The 18,994-nt window shown below is 50.7% G+C and overlaps 1 protein-coding gene across 1 annotated transcript in view; it reads left to right on the top strand.

Moving 5' to 3' along the window:
* The window catches only part of MYO9B (myosin IXB), a 101,851-nt gene that overhangs the window by 25,168 nt on the left and 57,689 nt on the right, over window positions 1–18,994 (top strand). Inside the window, 5 exon segments of the mRNA XM_064381664.1 lie at window positions 10,675–10,769; window positions 14,077–14,139; window positions 15,936–16,035; window positions 16,277–16,377; window positions 17,794–17,923. Coding sequence (XP_064237734.1) covers window positions 10,675–10,769; window positions 14,077–14,139; window positions 15,936–16,035; window positions 16,277–16,377; window positions 17,794–17,923 — 489 coding nt within the window.

The raw sequence follows: 18,994 nt of genomic DNA, 5'->3' as shown, positions 1-18,994 counted from the left end.
CGGGAGGCAGAGGCAGGAGGATCGCTTGAACGCGGGAGGTGGAGGTTGCAGTGAGCCACTGCATTCCGGCCTGGTTGACAGAGTGGGACTCAGTCTCAAAAAAACAAAAAGTGGGGAGATCTAGAATTTTCGACCACATAGGATGTTCAACCCTGGATGTCTCTTTTCAAAGATTCTGTACTTGACCGAACATTAGATTTCTGAACCTTGTCCCTGTCCCATCTGAGTGCCTCTTTGTAATTCAGTTTCAGCTGAGACCCTGCTAAGTCAGTTTAGCAGGAACCCTCTGCCCTTGAGTTCTGATCACCCTCGATATCTGATCAGGCTCCTCATCCTTCCCCATCCCCCGGGTACTATCTGATCATCCTGGCCTGTCTTCAGCAAGAATCCTGTTAGGTCGGTTTAGCTAGAAACTGCTGTACACGCAATGTTTTCTCTTAGTTATTTCCCATCCACTGACCCCCACCCTGCTCCTTGGTGATAAAGTCTCACTTGCCCAAGCTGTATTCAGAGTTGAGCCCAATCATTTGCCTTTACCGCAAGGCCCCATCACAGCATTGGGAATAAAGGCTTCCTGCCTGTGTGTTAATGAGTACCACTGAATAATTCTTTTTTTTTTTTTTAATTGAGACGGAGTCTCACTTTGCCTCCCAGGCTGGAGTGCAGTGGCATGATTTCAGCTCACTGCAATCTCCGCCTCCCGAATTCAAGCGATCCTCCTGCCTCAGCTTCCCAGGTAGCTGGGACTACAAGCACTCGCCACCATGCCCGACTAATTTTTGTATTCTTATTTTGTATTTTTTAGTGAAACGGGATTTCACCATGTTGGCCAGGCTGGTCTTGAACTTCCGACCTCAGGTGATCCACCCACCTTGGCCTCCCAAAGTGCTGCGATTGCAGACATGAGCCACTGTGCCCAGCCCCATCGAATAATTCTTTCTCTAACTCTCCCAATTCAAGAAACCTTTTGAAATCGCCCGGAAGAAAAATCTCAAAGGCAGGGGAATTTGGAAGGTGGCCAGACTTTTTCTAGCTCTCAGTGTCCCTGGTGGGCACATGGCATCCCCGCTGGGCCCATGCCTAGTTCACCCCTGTCAGAGGAGGGGGCAAGACTGCCTCTATGTTAGTTTCACCTGGAAACTGTGACTGGGAGGTGGTTGAGTTATGAGTGATAGCTTTACGGATTTATTTTTTTTCTGTGATGCAAACTTTTCATCAGGTTATTATTTTTATTTTAATTAATTTTTTTCTGGAGCGTGCAGGGGCTGGGAACAGTGTCTCATTCTGTCATGCAGGCTAGAGTGTAGTGGTATAATCATGGCTCACTGCAGCCTCAACTTCCTGGGCTCAAAGAATCCTCCTGTTTCAGTCCCCTGAGTAGCTGGGACTACAGGCATGCATCACCATGGCTGACTAATTTTTTCTTTTTTTGTAGACACAGGGTCTCAAGGTTGGTCTTGAACTTCCTGGGCTCAAGTGATCCCCCCTGCCTTGGCCTCCCAAAGTGCTGGGATTACAGGTGTGAGCCACTGTGCCCGGTTATTCCTTTTTTTTTTTTTTTTTGAGAAAGTCTCACTCTGTCACCCAGGCTGGAGTACAGTGATGCAATCTCAGCTCACTGCAACCTCTACCTCCCGAATTCAAGTGATTCTCCTGCTTCAGCCTCCGGAGTAGCTGGGATAACAGGTGCATGCCACCACGCCTGGCTAATTTTTGCATTTTTAGTAGAGATGGGGTTTCACCGTGTGGGCCAGGCTGGTCTTGAACTCCTGACCTCAAGGGATCCACCCACTTCAGCCTCCCAAAGTGCTGGAATTATAGATGTGAGCCACAACACCAAGCCTTATTTTATTTCTAATTGATGAAAATTGTATATATTCATCACAGACAACATGACATTTTGAAATATATATACATTGTGGAATGGGGTCAGTGGAGCTAATTAGCCATATGCATTACCTGATATACTCAACACGTTTTGTGATGAAAACACTTAAGATCTATTTTCTTACTAATTCTCAAAATACAAAAATATTAACTACAGTCACCATGTTGTACAATAGATTGCTTGAATTTAATCCTCCTCTCTAACTGAAATTTTATATCCTTTGACCAACATCTCCCCAGCCCTGCCCCCACCCCCAGTAACCAGTATTCTACTTTCTACTTTTTTTTTGAAACAGGGTCTTGCTCTGTCGCCCAGGGTGGAGTACAGTAGTGCGATCAGGTTCACTGCAGCCTCGACTTCCTGGGCCCAAGCAATTCTCCTGACTCAGCCTCCTAAGTAGCTGGGACAACAGATGTGTGCCACCACACCTCAATAATTTTTTATTTTTTGTAGAAATGGGGTGTCACTATGTTGCCCAGGCTGGTCTCAAACTCCTGGCCTCAAGCGATCCTCCTACCTCTGCCTCCCAAAGTGCTGGGGGATTACCGGCATGAGCCACAGCACCCAGCCCTACTTTCTGCTTCTAGGAGTTATTTTTGGACTGCAGGTTCACGTGCAGTTTGTTACAGGAATATATTGGGTAATGGTGAAGGTTGGGCTTCTAATACATCACCCAAATAGTGAATGCCCGCCTTGACCTCCCAAAGTGCTGGAATTACAGGTGTAAGCCACCATGCCCAGCCAGGATCTCCTTTTTTAAGGAGGCTAAACATTATTCCATTGTGTATATGAACCACAGTTACTTTATCCGTTCATCTGTGGGGGGTTTTTTTGTTGTTTTTGTGAGACAGAGTGTTGCCTTGTAGCCCAGGTGGAGTTCAGTGGTGTGGTCTCGGCTCACTGCAACCTCTGCCTCCTGGATTCAAACAATTCTCCTGCCTCAGCTTCCTGAGTAGCTGGGATTACAGGTGCACACCACCTGTATTTGTATTTTTAACAGAGACAGGGTTTTGCCATCCTGGCCAGGCTGGTCTCGAACTCCTGACCTCAAGTGATCTGCCCACCCTGCCTCCCAAAGTGCTGGGATTACAGGAGTGAGGTGCTGAGCCCGGCCTATTCATTCATGTGTTGATGGACACTTAGGTTAAGTCCATGTCTTGGCTATCGTGATTCATGCTGTGATGAGCATGAGAGCGCAGGCGTTTCTTCCACATACTGATGTCATTTCCTTTGGGTAGATACCCAGAAGTGGTCTTGCTGGATGTAGTGAGATTATAATTTTTTTTCCAAAGTGTACAACTTATATTAGAAGCATGTTCTTTATATTATAAAAGAAAAAAAAAATGTGTTTCTGCGAAAGGAGAGGCCTTTCTTGCTTTTGAGCGTGTCCGGCGCTGTGGGTTTCGTAGCCTGGGGGGACGATGGCATCCGCCTTCCCAGTGCATGTGCCAGATTATATCGCATAGTTGCTGATACTGGGGTCCCACTTCCTGCCTCCTGTCCACCCCGGACGCCACATGATCTGCCAGGCACACCATCTCCTTGTGCTTGGAGATGGTACGAGCCCCCGCCAGCCCAGCCGAGCAGCAACACAATAGCACCCCTCGCTGCGAGCACTGGGCCCGCACTTCCCCCTCGGATGTATAATAGCACCAACCGGATATTTTTAGATGGGCTTTGAAAAGTCGCAGTGTGCTGAGACCACATACCAGACGCGTGAGGTCACCGGGCCTGGGAGCAGCCTCTGTGCATGGATAATTGGTGCACGGGGTAATCGCAGAACCAGAAAGCCAGCCCTCGGGCGGCCACGGTGGTGGGAGGGGCACCTCACATCCCAAAGGCGTTCCCTGTCGTATGTCCCCAAGACACTAGGCCTGGCTGTGATGTGAGAAGTCCCTGCAGAGACTTGTCCCCTGGGTTTAAAGGGAGCATTGTTGCTCTTTGGGGTGTGAATGTACATTTCTGGGGATGCCTCTGCCACAGACCGGGCTCTACACCAAGGCGCTGTGGGGACCCCGGCTCAGAGACCCGTTTCCCACTGCAGACACCCCAGGGCCCTCCAACAGGACTGTGTCCGCCCCACTCCCCGCTCCTTCCGAAGACAGGCATCCCTTCACCATCTGCTCATAGTTAGGACAGGCAGGGGGAGCTTTCTCTGCCCCTTCATGGGCGTTTATTTTAGGTCTGCCTGACAGATCTCTGAATTGAGGCTGCTTGGGAGGGGAATCTGGTCATGGAACCACATAGGCAAGGCCGGGCATCGTGCTATCAGGCATGGAGCAGGGAGGAGGTCCCTAGGCCCGGGCACCAGGCTCCAGGCTGAAGCTCATTTCCTGCGTGAGCTCCAGACTATGGCCCTGCAGTGTCCCGTGAGCATCCAAGGAAATGAGACGGTGCCTCCAGACTGCGGGTTTCACTCCAAACGAAAACAAAACAGTTCTCAGCCACCATCTCTAGGACTTCCCCCTTCAGGCTGCCCCACAGAAGCCTCCACTCAGTGGTCAGCCAAAATCTTAACCTGTTCGGGCTACTGTAACAGAATGTGGTTACACATTGCTTAAGTACGGGAGAAATGTGTCATTGGACAATGAGAGCTGGAAATGAAGCCAAAGACCGCAGGGATCCCTCAGCACCTAGGATGCAGTGCACGTGGGAGCCTTCAGGAGGGACAGAGGGACCAGTGAGCCCCGACTTCCTGGCCCTGCACCCCACTCTTATTCCTGTCTCTATACATCAGTGCTCCCCAGCCGGGGTGATGTAATGATCTCTAGGGATATTCTTTGGTTATCCCAGATGGCATCTGGTAGGTAGAGGCCAGGGATGCTATTCAGCATCGTGTAGTACACACAACATCCCATTACATGGAGTGGTTCACCCCCAAAATGTCCCATAGGCACCCAGGAAAGCCAGCTTCACCAGCAGTGCTCCTGGTGGTTCCCGACTACCAACGAGCCCCCCAGGTTTCATGAGACCCTCCAGAGACTGTTTCAAAATTCAACAGGTCAGACCGAGCGCAGTCTCACACCTGTAATTCCAGCACTTTGGGAGGTCGAGATGGAAGGATCTCTTGAGTCCAGGAGCCCCAAACCAACCTGGGTACCATAGCGAGATTCGTCTCAACAAAAATAATTTTAAAAATCAGCCAGGCATGGGCCAGGCATGGTGTGATGCCTGTAATCCCAGCACTTTGGGAGGCTGAGACAGGTGGATGACCTGCGGTTGGGAGTTCGAGACCAGCCTGACCAACATGGAGAAACCCCGTCTCTACTAAAAATACAAAATTAGCTGGGCATGGTGGTGCCTGCCTGTAATCCCAGCTACTTGGGAGGCTGAGGCAGGAGAATCACTTGAACTCGGGAGGCAGAGGTTGCTGTGAGCTGAGATCGCACCATTGCACCCCAACCTGGGAATCGAGCGAAACTCCATCTCAAAAAAAAAAAAAAATTAGCCAGGCAGAGTGATGTATACCTGTGGTCCCAGCTACTTAGGAGGCAGAAATGGGAAGATCACCTGAGCCAAGGAGATCCAGGCTGCAGTGAGCTCGCATCACTGAACTCCAGCCTAGGCGTGAGACCCTGTCTCAAAAAAAAAAAAAAATCAACTGTTGAGCAAAGCAACCCAGGTTCCCCTCCCTCTGAAAAGCACCCAGCTACTGCCTGAACTCCCTTCCCTGTAGAGGGCCAGGTCACCTCTCTCTCTGGGGCCCCCTTGTTACCACCTTCCTGCCCCCATTATCTCAAGCCCCTCCCTGTTTCCTTGTCCCATGACCCAAACAGCCACCCTCTTGAGGAACGTGACCTGCATGTGGGCTCAGCCACAGACACTGTCCAGGCTTCAAGCTCTGCCCGAGGCTTTGCAGCTGAATGGAGCTTTCTCCAAGGGAGTGTCCGGGCCTTCCATGGTCAGATCCTTTTTTTTTTGAAACAGAATCTCACCCTTTCTCCCAGGCTGGAGTACAGGGGGAGCAAACGCGGCTCGCTGCAGCCTCATCCTCCTGGGCTGAAGCAGTCCTCCCACCTCAGCCTCCGAAGTACCTAGAACTACAGGCATCCGCCACCATACCTGGCTAATTTTTTTTATTTTTTCTGGATTCAGCATTTCACCATGTTGCCGAGACTGGTCTGGAGCTCCTGGTCTCAAGCCATCCTCCTGCCTCGTCCTCCCAAAGTGCTGCGAGTACAGGTGTGGCCACTGCACCCAGCCAGTCAGATACATTTTTAACAGGACTTCCCCCTTCAGGCTGCCCCACAGAAGCCTCCACTCAGTGGTCAGCCAAAATTTTAACCTGTTCGGGCTACTGTAACAGAATGTGGTTACACATTGCTTAAGTACAGGAGAAACGTGTCATTGGACAGTTCTGTGGTTGTGCAAACATCCTAGAGTGAACTTACACAAACCTAGATGATATAGCCTACTACGTGCTTACGCTGTAGGTGTGTAGTGAATTATACACTACTAATAGGTGTATTAGTGTATAACCACTAATAGGCTATACCTATACACATAGGTGTAGCTAGCTGGGCACGGTGGCTCACGCCTGTAATCCCAGCACTTTGGGAGGCCAAGGCAGGTGGATCACCTGAGGTCAGTAGTTCAAGACCAGCCTGGCCTCAAACTCTGATGAAACCCTGTCTCTATTTAAAAATGCAAAAATTAGCTGGGTGAGGTGGCTCACGCCCGTAGTCTCAGCTACTCAGGAGGCTGCGGCAGGAGGATCGCTTGAACCCGGGAGGCAGAGGTTGCATTGCGCCGAGATCATGCCACTGCACTGCAGCCTGGCAACAGAGTGAGGCTTGGTCTGAAGAAAACAAAAACAAACAGGTGTAGCCTGTTGCTTCTAGGCTACAAACCTGTGCAGCATGTTACTGTACTGAATACCCTGGGCAGTTGGAACACAATGGTAAATATTTGTGTATCTAAACATAGGCCAGGCCTGGTGGTTCATACCTGTAATCTTAGCTCTTTGCAAGGCCTAGGCAGGAGGATTGCTTGAACCCAGGAGGTTGAGGCTACAGTGAGCCAAGATCATACCACCACACTCCAGCCTGGGCGACAGACCAAGATTCTGTCTCTAAATAGATAGATAGGCCGGTGCGTTGGCTCACACCTGTAATCCCAACACTTTGAGAGGCCAAAGTTAGCAGATCGCTTGAGCCCAGGAGTTTGAGACTGGCCTGGGCAACACAGTGAAACCCCTTCTCTACAAAAAAATCAGCCAGGTGTGCTGACACATGCCTATAGTCTCAGCTACCTGGGAGCTTGAGGTGGGAGGATCACCTTGAGCTCTGGAGGTTGAGGCTGCAGTGAGCCACCATCATGCCACTGCACTCTAGCCTGGGCGACAGAGTGAGACCCTGTCTTAAAAAATATATATATATATTGGGTGCCAGGCTCAGTGGCTCACGCCTGTAATCCCAGCACTTTGAGAGGCCAAGGTAGATGGATAACGATGTCAGGAGTTCGAGACCAGCCTGACCAACATGGTGAAACCCCGTCTCTACTAAAAATACAAAAATTAGCCGGGCATGGTGCCTTGTGCCTGTAATCCCAGCTACTCGGGAGGCTGAGGCAGGAGTCACTTGAACCTGGGAAGCGGAGGTTGCGGTGAGCCGAGATCGTGCCATTGCACTCCAGCCCAGGCAACAGAGCGAGACTCTGTCCCAAAAAAAAAAAAAAAAAAAAGATTTGATGGATGGATCAAAACATAGAAACAGTACAGTAAAGTGCAGTGTTACGATCTGTGGGACCACCGTCGTCTATGCGGTCCGTCGGTCCATCATTGACGGTTGTCCTGTGTGGTGCATGACTGTACCACGTAGACTTGGTGGCTGACAGAAATACATTCTCGCAGTTCTGGAAGTGAGAAGTCCAAGATCAAGGCTCTGGCAGATTTGGGGTCAGGTGAAGGCCCACTTCTTGGTTCATTGATGGCGTCTTTTCCCATGTCCTCACATAGTGGAAGGAGTGAGGGAGCTCTCTGGGGCCTCTTCTATAAGGACACTAATTCCATTCATGAAGGCCCCATATATGTGACCTTATCACCTCCCAAAGACTTCACCTCCTGAACCTGTCACCTTAGGGTTAGATTTCAACATATAAAGTTTGTAGGAGGCCAGGGCTGGTGGCTCACGCCTGTAATCCCAGCACTTTGGGAGACCGAGGCGAGCAGATCAGTTGAGGTCAGGAGTTTGAGACCAGCCTGGGCAACAACATGAAACCAAGTCTCTACTAAAAATACAAAAATTAAGCCAGGTGCCCTGGCTCATGCCTGCAATCCCAGCATTTCGGGAGGCCAAGAGGGGTGGATAACAAGGTCAAGAGATCAAGACCATCCTGGCCAATATGGTGAAACCCCATCTCTACTAAAAATACAAAAATTAGCTGGGTCTGCTGCTTCGTGCCTGTAGTCCCAGCTACTTGGGAGGCTGAGGCAGAAGAATCCCTTGATCCCAGGAGGTGGAGGTTGCAGTGAGCCGAGATCACGCCACTGCCCTCCAGCCTGGCGACAGAGTGAGACTCCGTCTAAAAAAAAAAAAAAAATTAGCCAGGCACAGTGGCACATGCCTGTAATATCAGCCACTCAGGTGGCTGAAGCATAAGAATCACTTGAACCCAGGAGGCGGAGGTTGCAGTGAGCTGAGATCGCACCATTACACTCCAACCTGGGCAATGGAGTGAGACCCTGTCTCAAAAAAAAAAAAACTTTGGGGGACACAGATATGAAGTCCATGACAGCCGGTATCCATCCCCGTGTGGAATGAGGCCTTCAGGAAGACCCCGTTATTCCGTGTCTTTGTGTCTCCAGTCTCTGCCTCCCCTGTGTACTTGGCCACCTCCTGCCCCACCTCCTACAATGGGACCTTGGCAATGGCCTTGGCACTCCCTTCCCACTGTGGCCTCACTCCCTCCTCTCCTCCCTGGGCGTCCCAGCCTCTCAAACGGGAACATCACTGCTGCCAAACTTTCCACGTTTGACTCCAGGGCGTGCCCCCTGCCCCTGTGCCCTCCCCCTGCCATGTCACCTCTTCCCCAAACCCAGCGGTCACAAGGGCTTGGATGGTAGAACGCCAGGCCCCAGGACCAGCTCTGCCACCTCGCTCTCATCTGCCAGGCCTCACAGCCTGCATCCTGCTGGCCTCACCCCATCTTCTTTCTCCCTAAAAGAAAGAGCTCCCCCGCCACCTCTTCCCAGCTTCTCTGTCCTGCGCCAGGCACCTTCCTTGCTTCAAGTTCCCCCAGGGCTCCATCTTAACCCCTCTGGAGCAGTAAGTCTCTCATGGGAAGGGAGCACCCCAGGAATTTGGACAGAGAGTGGATGTCTCCCATCTTCATGCAGGTGATGGTTGTATGGAAAACCCCAGGGGGCACCCCTGCATACTGCCTGCACTGCACACACTTCCCTGTGTGTGTGAACTCCTCAGTACAGAGCAAAAAGATTGCCCTATGAAAAAGGGATGAAACATTGATTGCAGGCGAGCCATTGTGCCTGTCATCACAGCTCTTTGGGAATCCAAGGCGGGGGAATCACTAGAGGCCAGGAGTTTAAGACCACCCTAGACAACATACAGAGATGCTTCTCTACAAGAAATTTAAAATATTAGCCAAGCATGGTGGCATGCACCTGTGGTCCCAGCTACTTGGGAGGCTAAGGCAGGAGGATTGCTTGAGCCCAGGAGGTTGAGGCTTGCAGTGAGCTATGATTGCACCATTGCACTCCAGCCTAAGGGACAAAGCAAGACCCTGCCTCTTAAAAAGAAAAAGAAAAAAAAGAAGCAGCAACCAGACACAAGTCTGGGCATGGTGGTACATGCCTGTGGTTGCAGCTACTCAGGAGGCTGAGGCGGGAGGATCCCTTGAGCATGGGAGACAGAGGTTGCAGTGAGCTGAGATCGCACCACTGCCCTTCAGCCTGGGCAGCAGAGCAAGACCCCATCTCAAAAATAATATAAAATTTAAAAGTAAAAAAATAAAGTTTATTTAGAACACAAATAAATAAATAAAATGTGTTTGCAAATTATGTCACATTCTGGAAAATATTAACTAATAAGATAAATTGAGGCCAGGCACGATGGCTCATGCCTGTAATTCCAGCATTTTGGGAGACTGAGGTGGGTGGATCATTTGAGCTCAGGAGTTCCAGACCAGCCTGGGCAACATGGCAAAACCCTGTCTCTACAAAAAATTAGCCAGGCGTGATGGCACACGCCTACAGTCCCAGCTACTCCGGAGGCTGAGATGGGAGGATTGCTTCAGCCCAGGAGGCAGAGGTTGCAGTGAGCTGAGATCACACCACTGCACTCCAGCCTGGGTGATGTTGTGTGATGCTGTCTCAAGAAAAAGAAAATGGGCTACTCTCTGCTTACTGGGTAGCCTTGCTTTGCAGGAACAGTTAAAGAAAAAACAGAGACCGGGCACAGCGGCTCATGCGCTTTGGGAGGCTGAGGCAGGCAGATCACCTGAGCTCAGGAGTTCGAGACCAGCCTGGACAACGTGGTGAAACCCCATATCTACTAAAATAGCACAGTAGCGCACTTTTGTAGTTCCAGCTACTCAGGAGGCTGAGGCATGAGAATTGCTTGAACCCGCGAGGCAGAGGTTGCAGTGAGCTGATATCACAACACTGCACTCCAGCCCAGGCGACAGAGTGAGACTATTACCAAAAGAAAAAAATAGATAAATTGAATAATACAAAATAAAAGTAAAAGTAAAAGCACAGTATAAAACGAGAGGGAAAAAAAGAAATTCCATCATCATGATCTGAAAACCTGCTTTTGATTTCCTTGCAGGCTTTCGGAAACGCCAAGACGGCCCACAACAACAACTCCAGCCGGTTTGGGAAATTCATCCAAGTCAGCTACCTAGAGAGTGGCATCGTGAGAGGGTGAGTCGGTGTCCCTTATGTCCCCACAGGTGGGTGTGGTGGTGCGTGCCTGTAGTCCCAGCTACTCAGGAGACTGAGGCAGGAGAATCGCTTGAACCCAGGAGACAGAGGTTGCGGTGAGCCGAGATTGCGCCATTGCACTTCAGCCTGGGCAACAAGACTGAAACTCAGTCTCAAAAAAAAAGAAAAGAAAAGAAAAAAGAAAATGACTGGGGAAGGGAAGGAGCCATCATTGCTCAGGCAACATTTCAGTACCGACACCCATTGCTGGCCTGCCATCCTGCCACCATGGGGCCACATCCTCTGCCAGACCCACAGAAGCAGCCCAGGGAATCAGCCAGAGGCTGAGATTGAAACATGAGTCTCCTTCTAGAACCAGACACAGCCTCCGTCCCCAGGAATACAGACTACAGGAAGGTGCCGAAACTGAATGGTTACTAGCCCGGGGAAGGAATAGAAGGAAACACTTTTTCTCCTATTTGAAAGAAGAGAGGCCCCAGGCCAGGCCATCCAAACCCACCTGTGCATGTTGTGTGTCCCTGTGTGAGCCAGCAGGCAAAAGACTGCTGTCCTGGGCCAGGCTTGGTGGCTCATGCCTATAATCCCAGCACTTTGGGAGACTGAGGCAGGTAGATCTCTTGAGCCCAGGAGTTCAAGACCAGCTTGCCCAACATGGTGAAACCCCATCTCTACTAAAATTACATTAGCTGGGCATGGTGGTGCATGCCTGTAATCTCAGCTACTTAGGAGGCTGAAGCAGGAGAACTGCTTGAATCCGAGAGGCAGAGGTTGCAGTGAACCGAGATTGTGCCACTGCACTCCAGCTTGGGCAATAGAGTAAGACTCTGTCTCAAAAAAAAAAAAAACTGCTGTCCTAGAGACAGACAGGTGGCATTCGGCAGGCCCTGCATTGGGTTCCTTGTGCTGCCCCCTGGCCCTGCCACCCCTTGGGCACCAGCTATGTCTCCTGCATAATAGGATGGGCTCAGATGAGAGTGATCTGGAGGCCCCAGTGAGCTCACACATCTGGAGATGGCGGACCCCCATGACAGACCGGCCCCACCAGACTCAGCCAGCTCCAGCTGGTGTGAAAGGATCCCACCAGGCCACCCCGTTCCCACGGGGCCCTGGGCAGCACAGTCTCTCCAAGCCTCGATTCCTTGTCCACTCCTCAGGAGCCACCGTGCTGGCCCCAGCGCCTGCCCCAGCGTGTAAGAGGAGTCCCTGAGAAATACATAAAATGATGCCTACAACATATGTGTCCTCAAAGAACCATTCACTGCCACTGCTTTTAGCATTGAGAGATATTTGGGGCTGCAGAGACACCCTAGTCCCCTGCACTGGCACCCTTAGACTCAAGGTCCCACAGATGCCACATGCCTTCCTAGGGGCCTCTGAGAACTTAACTTGAAGGAAACACCTTAACTGCTTGGCGTAATGAAAACAGCCAAGAGCGGTGGCTCACGCCTGTAATCCCAGCACTTTGGGAGGCCGAAGTGGGCAGATCATGAGTCAAGATTTAGAGACCAGCCTGGCCAGCACGGTGAAACCCCCTCTCTACTAAAAATACAAAAAGTAGCCGGGCTTATTGGCATGCACCTGTAGTCCCAGTTACTTCGGAGGCTGAGGCAGAAGAATTGCTTGAACCTGGGAGGTGGAGGTTGCAGTGAGCTGAGATTGCACCATTGCACTCCAGCCTGGGCGACAAAGCAAGACTCTATCTCAAAAAAAAAAAAAAAAAAGAAGAAAAGAAAATGATCAGGAAGGACAGGTGCAGTGGCTCATGCCTGTAATCCCAGCACTCTGGGAGGCTGAGGTGGGTGGATCACCTGAGGTCAGAAGTTCAAGACCAGCCTGGCCAACATGGTGAAACCCTCTCTCCACTGAAAGTACAAAAATTAGCCAGGTGTGGTGGTGGGCGCCTGTAATCCCAGCTACCCAGGAGGCTGAGGCAAGAATTGCTTGAACCTGGGAGGCAGAGGTTGCAGTGAGCCGAGATCATGCCAGTGCCCTCCAGCCTGGGCGACAAGAGAGCAAAACTCCATCTCAAAAAAAAAAGAAAATGATCAGTAAAGAGCAGAACACCAGACCATATAGATACAACTAAGTACTGATGGGTATCACAGACCCCTGTGATTTCAAGGATACTGTAAAAAAACTGAAGCCCTAGGCCGGGCGCGGTGGCTCAAGCCTGTAATCCCAGCACTTTGGGAGGCCGAGGCGGGTGGATCACGAGGTCAAGAGGTCGAGACCGTCCTGGTCAACATGGTGAAACCCCGTCTCTACTAATACAAAAAATTAGCTGGGCATGGTGGCGTGTGCCTGTAATCCCAGCTACTCAGGAGGCTGAGGCAGAAGAATTGCCTGAACCCAGGAGGCGGAAGTTGCGGTGAGCCGAGATCGCGCCATTGCACTCCAGCCTGGGTAACGAGTGAAACTCTGTCTCAAAAAAAAAAAAAAAACTGAAGCCCCAGATCCAGAGAAGGTACCTGCAGACCAGAACCAGCAAAGGACTTGAGTCTAGACTATAGAAAGAGCATTTACAGCTCAATAATAGTACCAACACCCCAGTAAGAAAACCACAAAAGATGTCAATGGGTACTTCATCAGAGAAGAGCTATGAATGGCCAGTAAGCACGTGAGAAGATGTTCAGCGTCATCAGTCACCAGGGAAATGCAAATCCAAACCACAATGACAGGCCAGATGCATGGCTCACGCCTATAATCCCAACACTTCAGGAGACCGAGGCAGGCAGATCACTTGACGCCAGGAATTACAGACCAGCCTGGACAACATGATGAAACCCCATCTCTACAAAAACTACAAAAATTAGTAGTCCCAGCTACTCGGGAGGCTGAGGTGGGAGGATTACTTGAGCCTGGGAGGTCGGGGCTTCGTTTAGTTATAATCATGCCACTGCACTCCAGCCTGCACAACAGAGCGAGACCCTGTCTTAAAACCAATGCTGGGTGGCTCACACCTGTAATTCCAGCACTTTGGGAAGCTGAGGCAGGTGGATCACCTGAGGTCAGGAGTTCGATACCAACCTGACCAACATAGAGAAATCCCATCCCTACTAAAAACACAAAACTAGCCGGGCATGGTGGCACATGCCTGTAATCCCAGCTACTCAGGAGGCTGAAGCAGGAGAGTTGCTTAAACCCAGGAGGCGGAGGTTGCAATGAGCGGAAATCATGCCATTGCACTCCAGCCTGGACAACAGAGCAAGATTCCATCTCAAAAAAAAATAATAACACAATACCATAACTTAACATTTTATTCTTTCTCTTTTTCTCTTAATGACAGAGCTGTTGTCGAAAAATATCTGCTTGAAAAGTCTCGCCTGGTATCTCAGGAGAAGGACGAGAGGTAGGGGAACGTTTCCTCAGGGATCTCTGAATGCCACGTCACGTCTGTGTTTCCCCTTACAGAGGGAAGCAACGCAAATGTCCTGAGGTCAGAGGAACTTTGCGGGAGGCCACGGAGGCTCTCACAGAAGCGGGGCCTGCCCATCCGTCTTCTCCCCAGATCTGCCCCGGTGGCCTCACGCTTTGTCCTCATACCTCCCAAGCCACCTTTGTGTGCCTCCCTGGAGGTTTTGTCCCCAGTAGGTGCTCAGATGTCTTATGCCCAATATATAGTTAGATTAGAAACTTTTCTCAAGCATGGTGGCCTGCACCTGTGCCGATCGTCCCAGCTATTGAGGAGGCCTAGGCAGACAGGATCACCTGAGCCCAGGAGGTTGAGGCTGCAGCGAGCTAGACACTACGCTTCAGCCTGGGCAATAGAGCGAGTCCTTCTCTCTTTATTTTTGTTTGTTTGTTTGGTTGGGCTTTTTGTTTTTGTTTTTGTTTTGTGTCAGAGTCTTGATCCCAGCTCACTGCAACCTCCGCCTCCTGGGTTCAAGAGATTCTCGTGCCTTAACCTCCCGAGCAGCTGGGATTACATGCATATGCCACCATGCCCGGCTAGAGTCATGTCTCTTTAAGAAAAAAAAAAAACAACAGGCCTGGAGCAGTGACTCATGCCTATAGTCCCAGCACTTTGGGAGGCCTAGGTGGGAGGATCACATGAACCCAGGAGTTCAAGACCACCTTGAGCAACATGCTGAAACCCCATCTCTACAAAAAAGACCAAAAAAAATTAGCTGGGCATAGTGATGAACAACTGTAGTCCCAGCTACTCAGGCGGCTGAGTTGGGAGGATCACTTGAACCCAGGAGGTCGAGGCTGCAGTGAGCTGTGATCGCACCAGCACTCCAGCCTGAACAACAGAGCAAAACCCTTTCTCAAGAAAAAAAAAAAAAGATTAGAAACATTTCTGATTAGCCGGGCACTGTGGCTCACGCCTGTAATCCCAGCACTTTGAGAGGCTGAGGCGGGTGGATCACGAGGTCAGGAGTTTGAGACCAGTCTGAATGACATGGTGAAACCCTGTCTCTACTAAAAATACAAAAAATTAGCTAGATATGGTGGCGCACGCCTATAATCCCAGCTACTTGGGAGGCTGAAGCAGGAGAATCACTTGAACCCGGGAGGTGGAGGTTGCGTGAGCCAAGATCGCGCCACTGCACTCCAGCCTGGGCTAGACTCCATTTCAAAAAGAAGTAGGGTGGGGGGTGGGCGCGGGGCTCATGCCTGTAATCCCAGCACTTTCAGAGGCCAAGGTGGGCAGATCACGAGGTCAGGCGTTCAAGACCAGCCTGCCTGACATAGTGAAACCCTGTCTCTACTAAAATACAAAAATGAGCTGGGTGTGGTGGTGAGTGCCTGTAATCCCGGCTTCTCAGGAGGCTGAGGCAGGAGAATCACTTGAACTCGAACCCCAAAGGCAGAGGTTGCAGTGAGCCGAGATCGCCCCACCGCACTCCAGCCTGGGCAATAGAGTAAGACTTCGTCTCAAAAAAAAAAAGAAAAAAGAAACATTTCTGATTGACAAATAAGTGAAATGTACACCTACCCACCTCCAATCCTCCAGAAATCTATTCGCTCAAGACGTTTATTTTTTTGTTTTGTTTTTTTTAAGACATAGTAAGAAGTGACTTACTGTTTTAAGTTTGTACATATTTGAGGTGTGTTCTCCAAAGCCATGTTAGTAGTGGTTTGCAGAGTAGCTATTGCTTGGCCTCCAAGAACGACCGTTTTCCTCCTAATTTTGACCTGCAGGAACTACCACGTGTTTTATTATTTGTTACTCGGGGTCAGTGAGGAAGAGCGCCGAGAATTTCAGCTCAAGCAGCCTGAAGATTATTTCTACCTCAACCAGGTAAACAGCCTCGAGCCCCAGCCACAAATGGCACCTCTGTTCCCGGCCTCAAGCTGTTTATGCACAGCCGGGAAGTCAGAGGCAGCCTGCCCTGGCCCCCAAACCCACTCCCAGAAGGCAGCATTAAAAGAACCCATTCATTCCCCTGGTTCTGGGGCCCTGCCCCGCCAGCTCCAGCCAAAATCACTCTGGCCCGCCACCCTCACCAGCCCAGGAATGCCCTGACGCCTTTGTTTTCCAGCATAACTTGAAGATTGAAGATGGGGAGGACCTGAAGCATGACTTTGAGAGGCTCAAGCAGGCCATGGAGATGGTGGGCTTCCTCCCCGCCACCAAGAAGCAGTAAGTATGCGGCCCCCAGCCCGTCCCCACGAGCCTACAGGGGGCATGCGTGGCCCTTACCAGTCACTCTGTAGTACAATCCACAACCCAGTGAAAATGGGCAGACAGTGTCCTGAACAGAGCTGTGGCCCCACAGAATGTGGCCCAACAGCAGCGAGCACATGAGAAGGGGCTCAAGCCATTGGTCATTAGGTGATGCCAATTAAAAGTAACGTGAACATTCTTAACAGTGCCGAACTGTACCCTTAAAAATGGTTTGGCCAGCCAGGCGCTGTGGCTCATGCCTGTAATCCCAACACTTTGGGAGACTGAGGCGGGAGGATCATCTGAGGTCAGGAGTTCAAGACCAGCCTGACCAACATAGAGAAACCTCATCACTACTAAAAATACAAAGTTATCCCGGCATGATGGTGCACACCTGTAATCCCAGCTACTCAGGAGGCTGAGACACAAGAATCACTTGAACCTAGAAGGCAGAGGCCACAGTGCCACTGAACTCTAGCCTAGGCGACAGAGTGAGACTCTGTCTCAAAAAAAAAAAGAGACGGCATCTCTGAATAGCCAATGGACTCCAGCCTGGACAACACAGCCAGTGACTGGCCAGACACAAGTACCTAGAGTTTCATTCCCATCAAGTTCATAGACAGCATTAGATGTCAAGACCATGCTTCCTCCGGGCTTGGGGGGCTCCAGGATCCAGGACCTGGAATGTTCTATTTCTTGGTCTAGGGGCCAGTTAGAGGGATCTGTACACTTTTTTCTTTTTTGAGACAGTTTCACTAGCCAGGTATGGTGGTGCAAACCTGCAGTCCCAGCTACCTGGAGGCTGAGGTAGGAGGATCACCTGAGCCTGGGGAGGTTGAGGCTGCAGTGAGCTGTGATTGTGCCACTGCACTCCAGCCTGGGTGACAGAGTGAGACTCTGTTTCAAAAAAAATAATAAAATAGCTCTCTAGCCAGGTGCGGTGGTTCAGGCCTATAATCCCAGCTATTCAGGAGGCCTCAGTCACCTGAGGCCAGAAGTTTGAGACCAGCCTGGGCAACACAGCAAGACCCTGTCCCTTTAAAAATATGTTTTTAAATGAGCTAAGTGTTGTAGCCTGTAGTCCCAACTGCTTAGGAGGCTGAGGCAGTAGAATCACTTGAGCCCAGGAGTTAGAGGTTACAGTGAGCTATGATTGTGTCACTGCACTCCAGTGTGGGCGACAGAGCCAGATCCAGTCTCAAAAAAAAGAGAACTGTCTGCAAAGTCACATTCCAGAGAGGCAGTCCTCAAGAGAGGCCTTAGACATCTTTCCACCTCCATGCGCTCCTACCAGAATTTGCTGGCTGTATGGATTTGGCCCGGTTCCCTGGAAGTGTCTGCTGTTTTAGGAATGTAGAAGCTGCCCAAATGTGAGTGCCTTTTCCTTCCCAGGATTTTTGCTGTCCTCTCGGCCATCCTGTACCTCGGCAACGTCACTTACAAGAAGAGAGCCACAGGCCGAGAGGAAGGGTTGGAGGTTGGGCCGCCTGAGGTGCTGGACACCCTGTCCCAGCTTCTGAAGGTACTGTTTGCCACCTCTGTCCCTCCTCAGGCTGACTCTTACTACGCCTCTGGGTACCTCTCAATACGAGGGATGATACCCAGAACTTCCTACATCGACTGAGGTTTCATCAGCCAGGTCCTCACGTCCTACGCTATCATCTCCACCGTGTTCCTTCCTCATTTCTGATGAACTCTGTGGACAGGGCACCTCCTCCTCCCACCCTCAAGTGAAAGCCTCTTTAAAACTACAGCAGGCTGGGCGTGGTGACTCACGTCTGTAATCCCAGCACTTTGGGAGGCTGAGGGAGGCAGATCACCTGAGGTCAGGAGTTTGAGACCAGACTGGCCAACATGGTGAAACCCCATCTGTACTAAAAATACAAAAAGCAATTAGCCCGTTGTGGTGGTACGCGCCTATAGGCCCAGCTACTCAGGAAGCAGAGGCATGAGAATTGCTTGAACCTGGGAGGCGGAGGCTACAGTGAGCCAAGATCTCACCACTGCGCTCCAGCCTGGCTGACAGAGCAAGACTCTGTCTAAAAAAAAAAAAAAAGAAACTACAGCTTGGGGCTGGGTGCAGTGGCTCATCCTTGTAATCCCAGCTACTCAGGAGACTGAGGCAGGAGGATCGCTTGAGGCTAGGAGTTCCAGACTAGCCTGGACAGCATAGTATCTGTCGATCTCTACAAAAAAATTTAAAAATCAGCCAGCTGTTGGTGGTGTGCTCCTGTAATCCCAGCCTGCCAAGGCAGGAAGATTGCTAGAGCCCGGGAGTTCATTGCTGCAGTGAGCTCTGATCATGCCACTGCACTGCAGCCTGAGTGAGTGACAGAGCAAGGCCCTATCTCTCAAAAAACAAAAAATTCTAGTTTGATCAGCAAAGTCATTTTCTCTTGGACCTGCCATCCCCTCCTCCACTGGTTCTCAGCCAAGGGCAATTCTGCCCCCAGGACACACCAGGCAATGTCTGGTTGCCATACTCTGGGTTGCTCTTGGGATCTGCTAGGCAGAGGCCAGGGATGCTTCCCAACACCCTGCAGTGCACAGGACAGCCCCCCCATGGCAGAGAATTATCCAGCTCCAAGTATAA

The sequence above is a fragment of the Aotus nancymaae genome, unplaced genomic scaffold, assembly GCF_030222135.1.
Source record: "Aotus nancymaae isolate 86718 unplaced genomic scaffold, 86718_ANA_hifiasm-v0.15.2.pri h1tg000028l, whole genome shotgun sequence".
Classification (NCBI taxonomy): domain Eukaryota; kingdom Metazoa; phylum Chordata; class Mammalia; order Primates; family Aotidae; genus Aotus; species Aotus nancymaae.
This window is presented reverse-complemented; position numbering and strand designations above follow the sequence as displayed.